This window comes from Erpetoichthys calabaricus, chromosome 15, assembly GCF_900747795.2.
Source record: "Erpetoichthys calabaricus chromosome 15, fErpCal1.3, whole genome shotgun sequence".
Classification (NCBI taxonomy): Eukaryota; Metazoa; Chordata; class Cladistia; order Polypteriformes; family Polypteridae; genus Erpetoichthys; species Erpetoichthys calabaricus.
The window spans coordinates 33,171,645-33,193,926 of record NC_041408.2 but is presented as its reverse complement, the minus strand read 5'-3'; the positions used below and the strand labels follow the sequence as shown (position 1 = coordinate 33,193,926).

Below are 22,282 nucleotides of genomic sequence, written 5' to 3'. Positions count from 1 at the left end.
ACACCAGCCGATGCCGCGCCAGCGGATCTGCTGCCAGTTGAGTGCCTTCGCGCAGCCGATGCATCTACGGCAAGGTTCGCATGGGATCCGTTGAGAGCCGATCTGGCTACCGGAGTTTACAAGACGGCATGGCTTGCTGTTGGACACGACAGATCACCAGCTGCTGTACTTCAGGCTGCTCTCTCCTGATGCTGCTTTTCAGCTACTGTCAGACGAGACAAACAGGTAGGCAGAGATTTTTTTTGAATCGCGGGCTGCGTTTGCATCGCATTCTCGTTTTTCAAAGTGGAAATCCACAACGAAAGACGAGATGAAGCATGCTGTGGCATTACAAATAGAGATGGGACAGAACTGGTGATATAACTTCAGGGAGCATTGGTCCAAACGTGTTTTGTCCCCTGGTGGCTTAGGTACGTGCTGCTGCAAAGTTTTATTCACTTCTGTAATAAACAGAAGCAAATCCCATGGGGTGAGCCAGGCTATAATGCCATACATAAAGTTTCAGAAGATGAAGAGGTGACAATACGGTTTTCATGCAGGCAGAAAACTTGGTGGCAGTGGCATGGCACGATGGCAAATGGGTGACTTGTCTCTCTACAGTACACACTAACAATATATGTGAGAAAATGCAGCAACAGACAATTGAAAAATAGGCACCAAAGCAACACATATTGTAAGGAGTGCAATGTGGCAATGACTGAAATTGGCTGCTTTGAGCGAGATCAGACTTTGCTGTGTAAAATGTATGTGATATGTATGTGAAATCATAGAGTATGCAGGCTCATACAACATGCAAGACAGTAACATTTGTCAAAAGTAAATATTTTTTGTTGATTTGATATGTTAAACAATTGCTTTGTGTTCTTTTTTAAAAAATGTTAGTTTTTGGAAAAATATTCAGCCCTGGGAGAAAAGAAACAAAAAAAAAATTAGCCCTAAAAGAGTTAAGGAGGTTAGCAAAAGTGCATACATAAATAACTGACGCATTATTTCTAGGAAGTCACTGCATACTGGGGAAATTCTGAAGGACTGGAAAATATTATCCCATTATATAAAAAGGGTGACTGTGCGATTCCAAGCTTCTATATGCCAGTAAGCCTAATGGGCATCACAGGTAAATTAAAAGAAAGACTGAACAACACTTGACAAGAACAGGTGTTTTACTTAAAAGTCATCATGGACTCCGAAGAAGGAAGTTATGTTTTACCAACATGCTGAAATTCTATGAGGAAGCAAAAAAATGACATGATCAAAGAGAACCATCAAACTAAAAGCAGTGTTTGTAGATGGATGCAAAATTGTCTCAAAGGAAGCAGAGGCTTAAGATTCAAGGAGCCCTATTAGAATTGGATGATGTTACAAGTGGTGTTCCAGGGTCAGTACTTGAGTCACTACTATTTTTAATTGTGATTTGGATAGGAATAGAAGCAACAAGCTGGTTAAGTTTGCAGATGATACCAAGCCAAGTGTATTGGCAGATAATCTAGTATCCACTGAATCATTCTAGAAGGAATTGGACAGCATGCAAGCTTGGGTAGATTTGTTGAAGATGAAATTTAATGTAAGCAAAAGTAAAGTATTACATGCAAGAAGTAAAAATGCTATTTTTGAATACAGTACACCATGGGAGGTCTGAAAATCGAAAGTACACCTTATGAGATGGATTTAGGAGTCCACACTATTACCTGCCAGACAGTGTTCAGAAATCATTAAGAAGGCTAACAGAATGTTAGGTTTTTATAGCACAAGGTGTAAAGTCCAAGTCCAAGGAGGTTATGCTCGGATTTATAATGCATTGGTGAGGCCTCATCTGGAGTACTGTGTGCAGTTTTGGTCTCCAGGATATGAAACGGGCATAGCAGCAATGGAAAAAGTCCAGAGAAGAGCAACTAGACTGATTCCAAGGCTACAGGGTATGAATTATGAGGAAAGATTAAAGGAGGTGATGAAATGTTCAAAATTATATATAATTATATATTAAATTATGACTCGAATGTTCAAGATTATAAAGGGAAAGGTAACTAGTACAGTGGATCAAGACTGTAATTTTAGAATGACTTCATCAAGAACACAGGCACATAGTTGTAGTAGTGTGGCAGACATTAGGACTTTTAAAACTAAACTTGAAGAATTAAAATGATAGAACAGGAGAGCTTTGTTGGGCTGAATGGCCTGTTCTTGTCTAGACAGAAGTAAAAAACTTTTAGAACATTCAGCCAGCAATATTTGGGGTAAAACCAGATGGAACATTACTTAAGAGAAATTCTATTTTAATTTTCTACACTATATTGCTTGCATGAAGACTTGTCTTAGTTTAGGCTTCTTCCAATTATCTTTCATAGTTCAACATGAATGTGATTGTGTTTTTCAAATTGGAAAAATTATCAAGATTTTTTTCTAAACCTGGCAAGAATACATTATGGTTATTATAAAATAGCTTGCTGTGTCTGTATTTGACTTTTGCTACCTTTTTATTATCCATGAGGATCACACTTGGTCTTTTCTGTCACATCTCACATATTAGGAAGAAGATTGCGTGTACTTTCTTTTTTGGTGGATATTTTCCCCTCGCCTTCTAAAAAGCATAAATGGCTATATATACACCAGTGTTGCTTAAGTGAGGATACCTTTGATTGCACTGTATGTTAATCAGTATTCTCAAACATTAGAGGCTTATTAATTAAAAATGAAATTGAGTTTCGCCCAGCCTCATGTGCTTTATACCTGCTGTACTTCATTGTGTGACCTTGTATCACTCGAAGTTAGGTTATTTGTTTTATGCTTACCTCAATGATCTTTTCCCTGTTTTTTGTAGGGTTCATTGGCGGCTCTGTAAGCAGGATTTTACAATTTCTGGAGTCAATGTTGAGTTTTTCGGGACCAAAGGTATAATCCCACAAGTGCTTCATGTCATCCCAGTTTCTGACAATACCATTTTCCATAGGATAATTCACTTCCAGCATTGAGCGTAACTCACTGGCTTCATCTCCCACCATCAGATCCTAAAGAGGTATTGGAAACTAATTTAAAAGCAGAACATTTTCTTCATGTTTAAACTTCACAATATTGTAAGATGAAAGAAACAAACTTCAAAAGTTAAAAGCTGGAGTAAATGGGAAACAGTGAATCAGTGTAAAACACCATGCTATAAGTGGTCCAAACAGCTGCAACAAATCAAAACATAATTGTCAATCTTTTAATGATTAATTGTTAAAATAAAATTCAAGTCAGTCAGAGGGATTTTGTAGCACTCTATTCATTGTTTCTTATATACTTTGATGTCCAAATACTACAAAATGTATGTCTAACAAATTAAACTTAACAATAATTCATAAAAAAATGTTTTAAAAGTAATTTTGAAACACATTCGATACACTTAAAAGATCCTTTAAAACAGCATAGTGCAAACTCTTTTTCTTGCAAAAGAATTACTCTAGAACAAAAAGTGTACAGGTTAAAAAAAAACGAATAGACATTTGCTAACAACAAATAATTCAAGAATAAAAAATTAAAATCTTGAACACCAGCAGTATAATGCTTTTACCATTAATGCTTAGAGATTGCAATAATAAAGACAACCTGACACAGTTGATAATAAACTTGACGTAAAACAGAAATGTGCAACAACAAATATTTCAAGGATCCTTTTATTCTACAAACAGTAGGATTTCAAAGTGGGGAAGTAACAATCCCTATATAATTAATAAATTAAGAAAAAAAAATCAAAAACTTCATGCTGACATGACCACCATGCATTCTCAATTATTTCAATTCTATAACAGTTCTATAGTTGAAATCTACTTCTAGCCCAACCTCAAAGCAATACTGTATATGCAAGATTTTGTGTGTAATTATAATTATGAGTAAAATACCATGCTTTAAATTTGAATGCTGCACTAACTTAAGTCAAAGCACCATCAGTTGGCATGCAGAAAGCATCTTGCATATTATGTTCCTAATGTTGCATAACGAGCAAAAAGGAAAAATGCACAAGACAAACAGAAGGTGTAAATAATTATGGAAAGCATACCATAATGCATGTAAATACTGTGTATAAATCACTGGTTTAAAGAAAACTGAACGGGGGTCGTCTTTGGTAACTAATATAGTCAAGTCCATTTTTTTCTGTCTCTTATTTTACTTTTCCCTTACACATACCATATATCCCTCTACTACCTTCTGTAGTTATGGGTCAAAATACGCAAGGTATATGTGATTTGAAGTTAATGTTACAAACCATAAAACAGAAATTAAATTGAATGGCACCTTTAAATATTTAATTGCAATCCAGTAGTTTGTAAAATAAAAATAATTTAATGTCACTTTAAAGTTTATAATAAACTGCAGATCACTCCTGCATTTAATGTAAGTTAACTAAAACAGAAATAAGTTATGAAGAATTAAATTCTTTAACCAAGCAAATAAAAGCAAAAAACAAACCAGAAAAAAAAAAGATTTAGAAAACTGCAGCAAAGTAAAGAGGCAGTGGAAGGAAATCAAGCACAGCAAACCTTTCCTATAGCCAAGCATGTGGTGGAAGAAACAGACACAGCACACACTTAACCTCACTTACCATTTTTTTGTTATTCTACTTCAACAGGTCAAGAACGAAGAAGAGAGAAGCAAAGGGACAGGGAAAAAAGCTTGAGTGAAATTCACTCCAGAAAAGTACTAAAAGCAAAAGGAAAAAAAACCCCTAACTTGTTGTAAAATCCCTGCTGGAAAACAGATATTCTAAGCTAGAAGTGTTGATTAAATTAACCATGTGGTCAATCAATTTCTATCTTATTATTATTTCTACTCTTGAAAGAAATTTTACCAATTTACTACAAGCATTTTTAAGAACTTTTTTTTTTTTTTTTTTTTTTTAAATATAAACCAAGTCATTTACAATGGGTACCAAATTAATCTAGGAGGTAATGTTAATATTTGTAAGAAAATGTTACATGACAAAGGCAGCAATATTATAAATCAAAAAAGGCACTATATTATATATCTATTTTCAGATAAGCTTCAGAATAAAACATTCCTACCTATGAAACATGAAATTGCTTGCAAGAACATCAAAGCACAACCTTGAGGAGTATCTGATGTTTGAATGAATGACCTCTTGAAGTTTTCACTACACTAAATATTGTAACAATTTAATCAAACATTTTGAATTCATAATGGCATATATGGATTTAAATATTGTTAAATTTCCCACTCATTATGTGAAATTTAATAGTATCAAACACTGAAGAAAAATCAAGAAATAGCGCATTATTCTACTAATCATAAAAACAGCAGATTGTGTAAGAAAACAATGTGTCCTCTACACTTTTGTTTGAACAGTAAGCAAATTCATACTCATCTTTAAAAGGCAGACTCAATGTCACTTAGTAGTTAGCAATAAATAAAGTTATCCCTCTAGTATTAATATTAATTTAGAAATGGAAGTGTGGTAACACCAACACAGCTAAACCTGAATTTGCTTATTAAAATTCTGAATGAGTTAGCGGATTTGGTTTCAGGTTTTTGTATGCTTTCACAAATCATTTTATCTTCATGCAGTGGAACAAAACTACTACAGCAAAGACCTGATTAAGTTCACAATCTAAATCTTATAATAGTATGGACTATCTAACACTGAGTAGATTAATATTCAAAGAGCACATGTTCTATAAAGGTGAGGCTATTACACTTACAAACTTCCACTTAGTTTGTCTTTGATAAATGTACAGACACATTATGCCACCTCTGTGATCCCCAGAAGCAGAGTTTCTGTGTTGTCATTTGCAAACTAATCAATTTGTCTGAATATCTGTATCAAAGTCAGTTTGTCCTCAACCAAAATTTTAAAAGTACACAAAGCTGCTTTCACAATGCTCATGCAGATGTTTTCATTTTTTATTCATGTAATTCATTTTTTCTGCATTGACTGTGCACTACCAATAAGGAAAAGGCATTTTAAAACTTCTTCATCTCAGTGCAACTTCAACTTCACCTTACTTTGCCAGTTTTACATTGTTTTTAAAAACTAAAGAGCACATTTAATAGGACATGTTTATTGCAGTTGATGTAACTGATCTTGTTTGATTTGCCACAGTCATTTTGCTGCTGAATTGGTTCTCTCTTTCCTTACTCAAGATTGGGATCTGACAGATATATCAGGGTGCCTATAAATCGGCATATATTAGCTCTCCACTTGTCCAAAATGTTGAAATTGTTAAAAGCAAAGCACCATTAATATGTTATACAGTGATCCCTCGCTATATCGCGCTTCGCCTTTCGTGGCTTCACTCTATCGCGGATTTTATATGTAAGCATATTTAAATATATATCGCGGATTTTTTGCTGGTTCGCGGATTTCTGAGGACAATGGGTCTTTTAATTTCTGGTACATGCTTCCTCAGTTGGTTTGCCCAGTTGATTTCATACAAGGGACGCTATTGGCAGATGGCTGAGAAGCTACCCAACGTACTTTTCTCTGTCTCTCTTGCGCTGACTTTCTCTGATCCTGACGTATGGGGATTGAGCAGGGGGGCTGTTCGCACACCTAGACGATACAGACGCTCGTCTAAAAATGCTGAAAGATTATCTTCACGTTGCTATCTTTTGTGCAGCTGCTTCCTGAAACGACATGCTGCACGGTGCTTTACATACTTAAAAGCTTGAAGGGCACGTATTGATTTTTGATTGAAAAACAAACTCTGTCTCTCTCTCTCTCTCTCTTTCTCTGCTCCTGACGGAGGGGGTGTGAGCTGCCGCCTTCAACAGCTTTGTGCCGCGGTGCTTCGCATACTTAAAAGCCAAACAGCCCTATTGATTTGTTTGCTTTTCTCTCTCTCTCTGTTGACAGTCACTGCTCCTGACACGCACTCCTTTGAAGAGGAAGATATGTTTGCATTCTTTTAATTGTGAGATGGAACTGTCATCTCTGTCTTGTCACGGAGCACAGTTTAAACTTTTGAAAAAGAGACAAATGTTTGTTTGCAGTGTTTGAATAACGTTCCTGTCTCTCTACAACCTCCTGTGTTTCTGTGCAAATCTGTGACCCGAGCATGACAATATAAAAATAACCATATAAACATATGGTTTCTACTTCGCGGATTTTCTTATTTCGCGGGTGGCTTTGGAACGCAACCCCCGCGATGGAGGAGGGATTACTGTACACTCAAAACCACCATGACTGACAGGAACTTGCTAAAACAAATTCTTTGATCTTCACCAAATTGGCAAATAGTGCATTAGAATGACCCACTCACTTGCGCATTAATAACACATTCTAGGGTATTTGATTTTTATAACTAAATTTGATAACTATTTTATTTTTTAAAACAGTATACTGTTGCAGTCATGCTCTCAAAGTTCATACAGGCAGATATCTGCAAAAATACTGTATGAAGCTGTATTTTTTTCAGCCCATAAGCTGAGCTTATTAAACTTCTAATGATTCAGGCAGTTAAAAAAAAAAATTATAACTTGCTTTTTCTGATACATCCAGCAGCTTTTAAATTTTCAGTACATAAAATATGCTAACCTTTCAAATACTCTGCTTCCTCCTCTACAATTTGTCTGGCACCTCCTCTGTTCATAAAGAGGAAGTCAAATCAAGAGTGAGCGAGACTGAAAGAGGATTATGAAAATGTACTGGTAAGGTTCAAGTGAAACTGCATGCCAATTATTAGTGTTAAATTTTGATAATATATCAACAGGTTAAATAAATGTTAACTGTAAAACACACTCCTGTGAAAATACCATACCCTTAATGATATTCTGGACAGTTGATTTAGGTAAACATAAGGTATTACCAACGTCTCTAATGGTCTTGTTCTTGGTTTTCAAACTCATAATGGTTTCTTTGACTTTCACTGACACAGCTTTTATCCTCATGTTGAACAATGGCAACTACAGACTTCAAATGGTAGTCTGATGTAGAAGCAAGCCTAGGTATCTTACAGCTGCACTAATAATGCAATGCAACACACCTCAGTAATCACAAACACCTGTGTCACCAATTGTCCCAAACATTATGGTGCCCTGAAATTGCGAAACCATGTCATTGTCACTTCTACACGGGGAGACTAAAACGTGAGCAAATAAAGTCTGTAATGGGCTCTTTAAAATTATAAATCAAACAATTCAAATGTGATTAAACTGTGGGTCGGGGGTAAACCATGGAAATATGTGCTTTTGACCCAAACATTATGGAGGGCACTGTATGCAAGGCATAAAATTAAATTTGAGTATATAATGTCAGGATATTAAAATTCTTAATTTCTTTCCTCTGCAACATTTTCCAGATTATTATTAACCACTAACGACGGACTGCACAATAACGTGCAGTGAATACACTTGACTTAGTTTCGCTGTACATTTAGCATTTGTTTGCTCAGGGGTTGATGCACTTGCTGCTTCCTGAGCAGCTCGTTTTCTCCACTCTAGTGGCCCACTTCTTCTCTTCTTTCATCTGCATCTTGTCATGTTAAAACTGATTATGTCAGTTTTTGTGTTGCAATTACTTAGTACGTTTGTCTTAATTTTTCAGTTAAGCTGGTACTTAAGTGTTCAATCTGCCTCAAGAATGATTTAAGTTATGAAGAGTTAGAGGAAGTGACGGTGAAGGTGGTAGAGATGAGAACTGCACCCGTACGCACGCGCTGCACAGCCGCCCAACTGCCGAGAGTTGATTCTACAATAAAATAAAAATAAAATGAGTAATAAAAATCATCACCCCGAAATCGGACAATAGAAGTCACGTAGTATATGTGTACCATATGTGTAGGTCAAACAGTCTGCCAGCTACAGGGGATTTAAAATCCTGGACAGACAAACGGACAGCCACGGTAGCGTATTAGATAAGAAGATTTATGGCAAAGATAGCAAAATTTTACACCATCCATTTTGTAAAATGAAGTTCAGACTGAAACCTTATAGAATATAACTTACATAGCTACTGTGAGGTTTCTGCACTCTAAGAACCCCCCCCCCCCCCCAATTGGATGGCATGCCAAAGCGTGCTTGTGGAGGACTGCTTGCCTGTTGCTAAGGCAACCACAGGTTCGCAGTGCAGCATCAGAGTGATGTGGAAACAACTACAAGTCGATCAAGATTGTGCTATACACAGCTGTCACAGACAGGTGATGTAGGGGACATTATAAATGCAGGGAACAGTAAGCCCCAACTATGCCCGTTTGCTGGGTCTGTGTATAGGAGAGTTGTAGCTCCCGCTGCAATAAATAACCCTGTTGTTCCTGTTTCAAGTTGAATAAAGCTGGTTTTCCTAAAGTACTGAGACTCAGCCTTGTGTTCTGGGGTACAAGACAGTGACTCACACGTCATAACATATACAATAAACACATTTGTCGTGTTAATGAAGGGATGCTTTAGGATACACCAGTAAAATGAAAAAGTACTTACCACGGAGGATAAAAAAAGGTTAAAGACTTTTTTCAGCACTGGAATAACCTTTACTTTCTTTCATAACTCTGGATTAAATGTATATATTTACAGTCATGGCCGAAATTATCAGCACCCCTGGAATTTTCCTTGAAAATGCGCCATTTCTCCCAGAAAATTGTTGCAATTACAAATGTTTTGGTATATACATGTTTATCTCCTTTATGTGCATTGGAACAACACAAAAAAACAGAAAAAAAGCCAAAGCTGACATAATTTCACACAAAACTCAAAAACCGGGCTGGACAAAATTATTGGCACCCTCTACTTAATATTTGGTTGCACGCCCTTTGGAAAAAATAACTGAAATCAAGTGCTTCCTATAACCATCAACAAGCTTGTTACACCTCTCAACTGGAATTTCCGACCACTCTTCTTTTGCAAACTGCTCAAGGTTTCTCAGATTTGAAGGGCGCCTTCTCCCAACAGCAATTTTGAGATCTCTCCATAAGTGTTCAATCGGATTTAGATCCAGACTCATTGCTGGCCACTTCAGAACTCTCCAGCGCTTTGTCTTCAACCATTTCTGAGTGCTTTTAGAGGCATGTTTGGGGTCATTGTCCTGCTGGAACACCCATGACCTCTGACACAGACCCAGCTTTCTGACACTGGGCCCTACATTGTGCCCCAATATCTTTTGGTAGTCTTCAGATTTCATGATGCCTTGCACACAGTCAAGGCATCCAGTGCCAGAGGCAGCGAAACATCCCCAAAACATCTTAGAACCTCCACCATGTTTGACTGTAGGTACTGTGTTCTTTTCTTCGTAGGCCTCATTCCGTTTTCTGTAAACGGTAGAATGATGAGCTTTACCAAAAAGCTCTACCTTGGTCTCATCTGTCCACAAGACGTTCGCCCAGAAGGATTTTGGCTTCCTCAAGTACATTTTGGCAAATTCCAGTCTGGCTTTTTTATGTTTCTGTGTCAGCAGTGGGGTCCTCCTGGCTCTCCTGCCATAGCGTTTCATTTCGTTCAGATGTCGACAGATAGTTCGAGCTGACACTGTTGCACCCTGAGTCTGCAGAACAGCTTGAATATGTTTTGAAGTTGATTGGGGTTGTTTATCTACCATTCGGACTATCCTTCGTTGCAGTCTTTTATCAATTTTTCTCTTCCGTCCACGTCCAGGGAGATTAGCTACAGTGCCATGTGTTGTGAACTTCTTGATTATGTTGCGCACAGTGGACAAAGGAACACGAAGATCTCTGGAGATGGACTTGTAGCCCTGAGATTGTTGATATTTTTCCACAATTTTTGTTCTCAAGTCCTCAGACAATTCTCTGCTCTTCTTTTTGTTCTCCATGCTTAGTGTGGCACACTCGGACACAACAGAAAGGTTGAGTCAACTTTTCTCCATTTTAACTGGCTTCAGGTGTGATTGCTATATTGCTATATCGTTTCTTGCCACAGGTGAGTACAAATGAGCATCATACACTTGAAATAAAACCATTTACCCACAATTTTGAAAGGGTGCCAATAATTTTGTCCGGCCCATTTTTGGAGTTCTGTGTGACATTATGTCAGATTTGGCTTTTTTTCTGTTTTTTTGTGTTGTTCCAATGCACATAAAGGAAATAAACATGTATATACAATAACATTTGTAATTGCAATAATTTTCTGGGAGAAATGGTGCATTTTCTGGGAAAATTCCAGGGGTGCCGATAATTTCGGCCATGACTGTATATGTTCTCTCTTTCCTAGGACACAAAGCGAAAGTGAATGTGGACAATGGCCGATGGTGATATGCAGTGTGTTGTTGAAGAACTCTGGACCCTTGAGAACCAGACTCAGCAACTCCTTTCCAGATGGAGGCACCCGAGGGAACTGAAGGCTCACCTGCTGAAAGAGTCCTCCCCGACAGCTGAAACTTTCACAGCTCATTGCGATTTGGCAACTTCCAGGGTCAAGCAAGATTTACCCCCACACCCCTTTGGAGCGATGATGAAGGAATCTGCCTTTTTCAGTTAACAGATGGGGGTTTAAGGCTAGATTACCTCCATTAGCCCAGGCAAGCATCTCCATCCAGAACTGGTTCAGCCCTCTCTGCTCCCCCACCGTGTCAGCAACCCCAGGTAATGTATTTGTTATTGGAGTTTCTATTGTATAAAACCTTGATATTTCTTGCGCTAAACAGAAATCTTTTGTTTCTTGCTATCCCGGTGCTCATGCACGAGATGTTATGCGAAGAGTGCCGACAGTCTTCGAGAGGCACATGAAATGGGCTGTGGGGACCATCGTAATATAAGCTGGGGTAAACAACGTGCAATATAAACAGTCAGAGATTAAGGCGGATTTCAAAGTGCTTATTAATGCCATGAAGGAGAGGACCCTGGCTGTGAGAATCTTCATTTTGGGTCTCTTACCAATTGGCTAGAAGATCGAATGAATACTACAGTCGTCTGCTGGCATTAAACAACAGATTGAAAGGCTTCTGCAAGGGACAAAACATCGCGTTTGTGGACAATTGGGATCTCTTCTGGGAGAGGCCACGTTTCTTCAGGCGAGATTGTCGGAATCCTAATAGATTCGGCACCCGGGTCCTCTCCAAAAACATCTGTAAGGTAATTCGTCTCTCTTGACTATTTACTTTTAATCCAAATCCTTTCCATAATGCCTTGCTAGGAAATGATAACTCTATAGCAAGCTCTTCCTCAAATGTGCACTGCATTAATAGCAGAATAACCAACCTCAGTCTAAGTAAAAAAAAAAATCTAGACAATGTGGCAAAAATGCAAATAATTTAATTAACATTTCACCTCTAGATGTGGACTGTATTAAAACTATTAACAGACTATCTATATTACTAAACCACAGTTTTAATTTATGCACGGATGCACCGATACGCATGCGCAGTGCGCCGCGGCGCCCCAGAGTCAAACGCAATGACTTCCCAGAGTCAGTAGGTGGCGCCCAAACACCGCCCAAACACCACAACCCACAGTCAAACGCGATACAAACAATAAACGGAGGCACCTACCACGCGCTTCACAAACACCACAAGCGAAGAAGTCACGGCTCCAAAACGAAACACCTCAAGTAACGGAAATACAAAAACGAGCCCGTATGGATAAACAAAATGAACGAAGGCGCCTACAACGCGCCTCTGAAACAGCAGATGCAAAGGAGTCACGGCTCCAACAACACAGAGCTCAAAGGCGCCTACAACTCGTTTCTGAAACACTACATGCAAGAGAGGCACAGATCCAAAACAAATAATCCACTGTGCCACCAGTCAGTGTGTATAGGTTGGAGTATGCTACGGCTCCAACAACACAGAGCTCAAAGGCGCCTACAACGCGTTTCTGAAACACTACATGCAAGAGAGGCACAGATCCAAAACGAATAATCCACTGTGCCACCAGTCAGTGTGTATAGGTTGGAGTATGCTTCCTAACTGTAAACAACTTCTACCTAACGACACAGCCACAGAACAACAAAGACGAGACCGCATAGGCAAAGACGTCATGGCTCCACATTGAAAGAGCTCAACTAAATACAAACACAAGCCTGTATGGCTACGACCTGTAAACGAGCCAGCATGGATAAAACGAATGAACGAAGGTGCCCAGTCAAAGAAACTTCTTTAGTACAAATATGTTTATTTAATTAAATGAAAACTTTACCATGGCTACGACCTGTAAACTAAACCTGAGGTAAAGCGTGCATGCCAGGTTGTACAGCCGCCTGAACGCGACCGCCCACACCACCGCATATACCACGTTCGTTTAGTAATGTAGCCCTCCATGCCCGGATCCGCCGCCATGGCCATTTCAGCACGCGAATCCGCCGCCATCAGCAGACGACGTCTCGCAGACGACACAGCCATAGAAACACAAAAACGAGACTGCATGGCTAAAAACAATAAACGAAGGCGCCTACAACTGAGTCACAGCTCCAAAAAGAAACCGCTTTAGTACAAATATGTTTATTTAATTAAATGAACTTTCCCAGGACGCACCCACCCTCCATGATATTTCATCCCACCAAGTATCGGAGGGAACAGAAAGTGATTCCCATTCTTGGATTTACGAGAATCGTGGGCTTGCTGGTAGTTTAAATAAAATCTGCACAAAGCAGTATTAATACGAATCACCATTTTGAACAGCTGTAACGCTCCACCAGTTCAGCTCTGCTCTACCAAGACCTTAAAATTGCCCTTATTAAAATGTTAAGAGTGTTTACCAACAAGACAGCTTTTCATGCACCTCCAAATTACAGCTTTACTCATGCAGTTTGCCAAGTCAAGAAAGGCGTCAGTTTAGCCAATATTTATTTGAGTCTGTTAAAGTGTAAAGATGTTGGCTTTGGTATGTTTGCGTTTTTTGAGTATCTTGTCGTTGTTATTCAAGGAGTTTCTCGGTCTCTAGTATTGTCTGTGTACAGACCTAAATATAATACATCTTTCTTTGAGGAATTCTCAGACTTAGTGTCAATTATAATAACTAAACTATGACAGGTTCGTAATGGTTGGCAACTTTTTCATATCGATAATCAGTGTGACTCGAAGGCAAAAGAATCCATGAAACTCCTGCACTCTCTTGATCTAAGCCAGCACGTTAATCAGCCAACACATTGGGGGGCACAATAAATACAGAGTTACACTTACTAATACAGAGCCAATTTAGGGTTTCGAATTACCCTAGTATGCTTGGTTAATCTATGTTGCCTACAGTGAAGAGAAAGAAGGAAAAAAGAAAAGAAAAACCCTAAATAGATTTTCAGGCAATGACCAAACTGCATGTACCCAGTAGCCAAGACCGACTCTAGACCTATGAGGTATCAATCCTAAGCACTGCAGCACTATGTTACACTACCATTAAAATATTACAAATTATTAACCAAGCTTATTTTAAATGTTTTAGCTCCAAATTTCAAATATTAAATTAAGGATGCTCAACATTTAATCTTCAATGAACATTATTATGGACCCAAATATCCAATGCTACTTTTCAGACACCAAATGTTTTCCAACCTAAAACCAACTAAATTAAATTTGCTTTCGTCACTGAAACGAATGTTGGTCCAGTTCTACTTAGTCCACATAACATACTCCTCAGTAAAGGCTAGTGTGGTTTTTTTTTTATTCTTCTTGGGGATGAGAGGCTTGGTCACTACAAAGTGAGCCTTTAGTCCCAATTCTCTTAGTTGGCTAGACCCCGTATGTCGAGACAAATTCTTGACCTGTTCAGCAATAAATTGGCAAGCAATTGCTGCGGTGATGTTAAACCAATCCCCACAGACTGTCTCCATATCATCCCAATTTTTATGCATTTGTCTTACAAGGGCGAACAGCCTTTTTTTCAGGACTTGGATTCTTTGTACAGCTTCAGTATTCAAGAAATTATGCTCCTGGAACAACCAACTGCTCTACCAATGGCTGAGTGGGTCATCACACCAGCCTTCACCTGAACAATCTCACAGTATTTCAGTTACCCTAGAGCAGCTCACCATATTCCACAATACCTGTCAATATTGACTAATCAGCTGGTATTGCCTGGTATTTCAAGACATGAGCAGATTAGAACCAGCGGTTAACTAGTACAACTTGTTCACTAATTTAAGTTACCAAACTTCTGCAGTTATGTTGTTTATAAATTGTTTATTTTGTGATGTTGGATAGTCTTCACTGATGAAATATGATTACAATAGGTCTCCTTCTATTCATATTGAGATAACATTCAACTCAGATAAGCAGTGACTTTGTAAATTACAAAAATATAATTCACTCTCTAATTTTGATCACTAATGTATTCTCTTCTGTCACCACATTCATGGTCATAATTTAGGCATTAAGCTTCAGTTACCTTGTGTTACCAAGCTTTAGAATGGAGAACAGCAATTTAATATTTTATTTTCTCTCAGCTTAATAGTCAATTATATATACTGTATATATATTTTTATTTATTTTTTTATTTTTTGGGGGAAATTGGGGGTGGATATTTAGAAGAAACTCTGTGGCTAAGCCTTTTCAGTGGCGGATTTTGTCGCTATTCACTTCAAATATTTAGCAAGTTGTCCCCCTGACCATGTATTACTCAAGAATCATGTTTGGTCCCTCAGGACTACCCGGAACCTAAAAGTTAAGTATACATTACCAAGATTAGAGAATACGCTGGTTATACATGGTAATGGATTAATTACAAAAATTTTTATTCTGCCCAAAACAAAAGTAACATAAAAAGCAGGGAGTAAACAAAAAATTAATATAATGATACACAAAAAACACACAAATATGGATTCAACCAGAGACAAATTCATGAACTATGCATAAAGTAAAAAAGCACTCCCTTTAATAGAGCTCTCTTACCAACATTTCATATAAAAATATAGAGACAGATTAGACTTTTACACTTTGCACAGGAACTTTACTAATATATACAAAAACATTAGGACCTGTGAAGACCAAACATTGATTAATTAGTAAAATTACTGTTTCAGTTACATTTTAAAATGCCAACAAGTAACTTTTCTGTTACTATTGATAAATTGCTGCTTATAGAAAAGACTTTTATAATTCACCTATCAAGACTTTAGCAGTTAATGCAAATTAAAGGTGTATGATACTTTAGAAATTACACCATTTTATAGGCAGTGAGATATAAGCAATAAAACACTTTATAAATTAAAGTGTTTAAACTTATATTTAAGTAACAATGTTGTACATTTAAAAAAAGCCATTACCTTGATTTCTATGTTTCCCACTTTGGCAGTAGATCTAATGATTGGCCTCCCTACCAAGGCTGGAAATATGTGCTCTGGGAAGTTGGAGCCAGCATAACCACATTTTACAAACTGTATAATGCAAAAAAAAAAAAAAAAACAAAAAAAAACAAATACTAGTTAGTTAATTTCCTTATAACAATACCATCTGCTTTAAATCACTTTCAATTAAGATGCATAATCTAGTTAAAGAGGTCTCAAAAACAAATTAAAATGTGAAAACAAGTGAATATTGAAAACTAAAACATTCCATTAGCATTATTCTATACAGAACTTATACACAAAATAGAAATGATAAAATTACATACAGAAAAGGCAAGACACAATCTAAACCTAGTCTCCTTTTGCTGTGAGGTAATGCTACAACTGTGACATATGTTTTATCAGTAAATACATTTACATGCACATTCTGTTACAAGCATAACAGGGGATATAACCTTTAATTTCACCATCACGAGAGAGAGAGAGAGAGAGAGAGAAATAAAAGCCTAGTGATATCTGCTTAACACTAAAATTACCATAGCCAGCGAAAAAACTTGTAAATCCGGCCCACCTTAAATCCCTTCACGCCAACCCCGTCAGCGTCTTTTGTCTTACAATTGTGCCGATAAAGATAAGCAGCACGCAGCCTGCTATACCATCCCCCCCACCGCCACAGAACATGCACAAAGTTCTCCCAGCTCATGCCTTGATTGATTATCTGGGAGTGAGCTACTTTTTATTTGAAACTGGGAATAACGCTGTTTGGTTTCAAATAATATTGCATTAGTGTGACTATGTTTTCTGATTGAAGAAATCATTTTATGACCTGAATAGTACCAAAGTGTCACATATATTTGTCTCTCTCTTTTTTTCAGTGCTGCGTTGACATCGTGCACCAGAAGGCGTCAGCTTATTCAGTGCGAGAAGGAGCACGCAGGAGGCTGGTTGCCGTGTGCATTAACACTCTTGACTTGGTGGCGAACACCACACATGTACTGTACAAGGCATGCATGGGGGCCGCTGAGAAAAGAAGAGTGTTCTTTGCTCACCTTGCAAACGAGCTTCGTTGTCACTTCTTACAAAGAAAAGGCGATGGATAAAGCAAAAGAGGATGCAACATCGACAAGCTTCTATTCCAAGACTGCCGCTGCCCCAGCCCCTTAAGTGTAATAGTAACCACAGCACAGAGAGAAGTGTGCACATTGCAACAGGTACACATGTCGTAAATGTAGGAAGGACGGCCCTTGGGTGTGTGGGAGCGGTTAACATTTGAATCTGATGATTGCCTCTAGCGCGGAACTGACCTCTCTGTACTTTTCTTTCCTCTGCATGTCCTGGAGTACAAAAGAAACAGTAACGTGCTCCCAAAAGTGGACACTGGCAAGATCGAAAAGAAGAAAAAAAAAAAAAAACCCGCAGTCACTGATTACAACCACAAGATGTTATGCAATTGAATATGAATAATATGAATAATGTTGCATCAGTGCCACAATGTTTTCCGAAATGTACTATGCCGGTCATAAAATGAGTTATTCCAAATATCATATATACCTATTTTTTTTTTTTATCAGTTCGGCTTTGACGTCATGAACCATAAAGTGCATACTAATTCAGCGTGAGCAGGAGCACTCAATAAAACTGAATTAAAAAAAATATTCAAGTGGCAGTGACATACGAAGAAGGCAGATTAACCAGTGTTTGTGTGTCAGCTTTTACCCCTCCAGATCAGAGAATTTCCAGTTCCATTGCCTCAAAACACCACTCACATCTACAGTTATTCCCAGTTTCAGAAAAAAAGTAACCCTGTCAGATCTGGGGAGGGGAGATGCTGTATCGTGATCGTGACAGAGAAGAAAAGTGGGAAAAAAAAAAAAAAAAAAACGCTTTTACAAGTACTATAAAATTTATACTGGCTGTTACAGACACAAATGAAATGTTGTTAATATTATACTGTACAATAAAAACACACAAGAGTAGCTCACTACTCAAAACGGTAAGTTTGCCAGGCAGCCGGTCTCGAACTTACAACCACAGATATTACCACTACATCACTGAGGCTATCGTACTGTATTGGCACCTTTTGTGAAAGTGTTAATTTGATATTTGGACTTCAGTCTTCACACATTATACAGTTCATGTCTACATTTTGTTATTTATTACTAAAACATGGACAACATTTCTGTTTTAACGATGTGTTTACACAGATTGTTGTAGACACAAAAAACACACATTAAATTATTTCCCCTTACAATTCTGGGCAGCTCACTCTCAGATAATCAATCAAGACAGGAACTGGGAGAACTTCTTGCCCGTTCTGAGGTGGTGGTGGGGATGGTATAGCAAGCTGCTTGCTGCTTTTGTTAATCAACACGTTTAGAAGACAAAAGACGCTGACGGAGAGGTGCGATGGGATTTAAGGTGGGCCAGATTTACAAGTTTTTTCATTGGCTCTGGTAATTCTAGTGTTAATAGCCAATGTTCAGTTTCTAAGTTTTATACCAAATCAGGAGTACTTTTACTACAGCTGAAGGAAACAGAAGTCCAATAAGAGAGGAGACACCAGAACCCATAAAACTGGAACGTGGTGTAGTTAAAAATATTTTAGTATGAAACAGAAACTGTGAATGACTTTATGAGTAAAGTGCACTCCAAGAACAGATGCAACAAGTACCATGAGTTTTCAGTAGGGAGGCCTTATGGTGCCAACATGTGTTGAGAGTGAAGCTGTACAATTCAAGAATAAAATTTGGCACATTTTATTCAAATGCTAGCTACGTTACAAAATGTCATAAGACAATGGGCGTCAGTTATTGAGCAATTGCCAAATCAAATGCTTAAGAAGTACTATGTAACTAAATAAGTAACTTTCTTATAGAATACTTTTTTTTTATTTTTTTTTTATTTTTTTTAAACTAATTTCTATTATTGGCAGGCACTGTGGTATAAGGGTTTGGATGTAGGACTTTAGACCCTAAAGTTGTGGGTTCAAATCCCACTACCGGCACAGTGTGACAATGAACATACCAGAGGTTCAATTAGAAAAACAAAAGAAATGTAACTAATTGTAATTTCAAATAATATTTCATCAGAGCTCAAAAAGTTTAAAACATGAGCATCTGTAAAAGCGCCATGTAGCGACTGCTGCATTTATTTTTCCCCTCAACTAATTTGGGATACCAATTCTACTGTCGCAACGGATTACAGCCTTTCTTCACATTCAGAATATGCACGCGCATGCATCATGGCTGCCACACATTCTCAGCATTTTTTTCACACATCTTTTGAGCATATCATCAGAAATTAACACGAACCACGTGTGTGTTGTAGTACCAGCAAAAATATGGGTGGGGTGTGTGTTCAAGTTTTGGTATGCGATGTTAGCATTGTTGTTTACTATCAACATGTGAAGGCAAGTTGCAATGACGCTCCAACAGGAAATCTGCGTGCTTCAATGTTTGACGAATGGCTTGATGAGATGAAGCAAAGCATCAAACTTAAATGCTGATATGCGAAATGTACTCATGGTGCTTTTTTCTCCTCCATCTATTTCTCACATGGGCAATACAAGCATCACATATTCTCTGTCATAATAAAGGTCTCACATACCATCTGCTACTGCAGTTTTGTTTTTTTTTTTTTGTTTTTTGTTTTTTAATAACTCATCTTCACAACATCAGAATGCAAGGAATTTTTATTTAATATATTTCTTCTCTCAACTCTTAACACAGTGAAACAGAACAGTGTTTTTCTCACTGTGATGATTTCTCACACTGCCACCTGGTGGAATCTTCCAGATTTACTTAAGATAAGCATGTAAGTATTGACAGTACACTGCTTGCGTAACAGCAGTGTCCTTAAGCATTTCTCAAACTTAGTGGCCATGGGGACCAATTTTACCTATTTAAGTTCATTGACAACCCACAGATAGCAATTGAAGAAAGTGGCATTTTCCACCTTTCAACAATCGAGCATGATTAGAAGAGCAGAGGGAGTCCTCTTGATAAAAAAAGCACAGTTTAATTAGTAATTTTTTTTTTTGCAGGTAGACATTTAATAATATCCACTGTATACTGAGGCAGTATTCACTTTAGGTTTTGATGCAAATGGAAAAATCAAGATTTTTAAGAGGTTTTTATCTTTGAATCAGTCAACTTTACATCACCTTTGTTAACTATATACACACACATATATACACATATATATACACACACAAACACACACACACACACAGACAGACACTGTATATATACAGTACATATACACACACTTTACAGTAAAAAGCTGTATATTTTGAAAAAGAATATCATGAAACATGTAAAGGCAATAGAGTAATGCATCTCAAGAAAATTACACCCTTGAATGAGTTGAGGAATGACAGAAACTTGTCTTAACCTGAGCATTCAGCGGAAACAGTAACTAAATGTGAACGATTCTTACTAAGTACAATACATTAAATAAAACACCGAATAAAGCAGACATATAAAAACTCCTTCAATCAACAATGTAACTGCCTACAAACTGATCAGATGAAATGTGAAGAATTTCTTAGATATATTTATGAGCCTAATAATAATAATAAAAAATCTTCAAAATACTTTTCAAATAAGATTTATGGTGATTTACCACATAATGCTAAGAATAGTGTGTAAAGATGTTAGTGCCCTCTTCATTATGAGCAGAATCTATTTTATTCTTTGTCAAATACAAGTTAAAAGTTGAGCATCATGTATAAAATATGGTTTTCTCACAAATAGCCCTGTGGTTTCCAGAGATATCTCACTTCCTCTTACAAGTCAACATTTACAAGACACAGGTTACTTAAACAGATGCACAATATATTATTGGCAATTTTCCACTGTTAAATCATCAGTTTGGTTTCTGAAACAATATTTATCAATAATAAATGCTTTTTTTATTGAACAATTCATTAACAACATATGCTAATTTATGACTACTGTACTATAATTCCTCTACTCCCTTTCAAAGGAGGGTGTTAATAAAAACATGCTTGGTTAAGCTTAAGAAAAAAAAAACAGGTTAAAAGCATATTTTTCATTTGATTCTACTATAAAGTTGTACAGTATCTATCTATTCATAAACACTGGTAAGTGAAAAAAAAATGGAAATTGTACCAGTAGTTCGCTACAGGAGACAAAGTAGCAACTTCCCATCACAATGTTCCTGAAACCTATAATGAAAAGCCAGCACGAAACCCCACCAGAAGAAGACCCGTCCAAAGATACGACTCCTTCTGAAGCGCCTGAAGAAGAGGCGCCACCCGAGGAGTTTTAAATCCTCTGCATCGTACTGCACAGCTACTTCATCATCATCATCAATATCATTCATCATTGGTGAGTACTCGTACATTTTACTGTATTTTAATTAAATTAATTATGTATTTACTTATACCAAAGAAAATGCGCTTGCATGAATTACAGTATGTATAGCAGTAACACTGGTATTTTACATTCTAGCACTGTACCTGTACAGTATACGGGTTTAACTTTACATTCTGTTTTTAGGTAAAGTATTAAGGTAATTTTTTAGGTAATGTATTTGTGCATTAAGCTGAGTTTGCAACGAAATTAGAGTGCTTTGGGGGCATACTGTATTTAGGGTTTAAACTATAAAAATAGGAATTTAAAGGGCATTTTTTAACCACATCCAAAAGTCACATTTTTTCACAATTCGCGGGTGCTCTAGGAACGTAACCCCCGAAAATTTTGGGGGTGTACTGTATTCTAATTTTCTGAGATACTGAATTTACTGAGATGCACCTGTAACAGCCAGAAGTTATGGGATTAACTCAGCAGTGAAAGTATATGGCATTGTTATTTTGTATTTAATGTTCATGGATAAGCTTTAAGTTACATAATTACTAAATTTATGTCTTTCATTAATGCAACAATCATGTCATAACACACACATCCTTATATAGATCAACAGGTAAAAAAAGCAGCATGTTACAAGTTTGCAAATACAATTTTGCAGTGCACCGACTAATACTTCAGTCAGATTAGATCAAATTACTATGAAAAGACTGTTTTGTCATTGGGGGAAATGAAGTTGTACCATTTTACAATGAAACAGATTCTTCCACCTTTTATTTTAGATGAAACGTTGAAAAGTTCACACAGGC

The 22,282-nt window shown here is 37.3% G+C and overlaps 1 protein-coding gene across 1 annotated transcript in view; it reads right to left on the bottom strand.

Annotated features, from left to right (window-relative positions):
* LOC114666148 (actin-related protein 2-B) overlaps window positions 1–22,282 on the bottom strand; it is an 80,494-nt gene that overhangs the window by 47,222 nt on the left and 10,990 nt on the right. The window contains exons 2-3 of the mRNA XM_028820893.2: window positions 16,123–16,233; window positions 2,787–3,002 (exon numbers count right to left, since the gene is read on the bottom strand). Coding sequence (XP_028676726.2) covers window positions 2,787–3,002; window positions 16,123–16,233 — 327 coding nt within the window. The remainder of the gene's footprint in view (window positions 1–2,786; window positions 3,003–16,122; window positions 16,234–22,282) is intronic.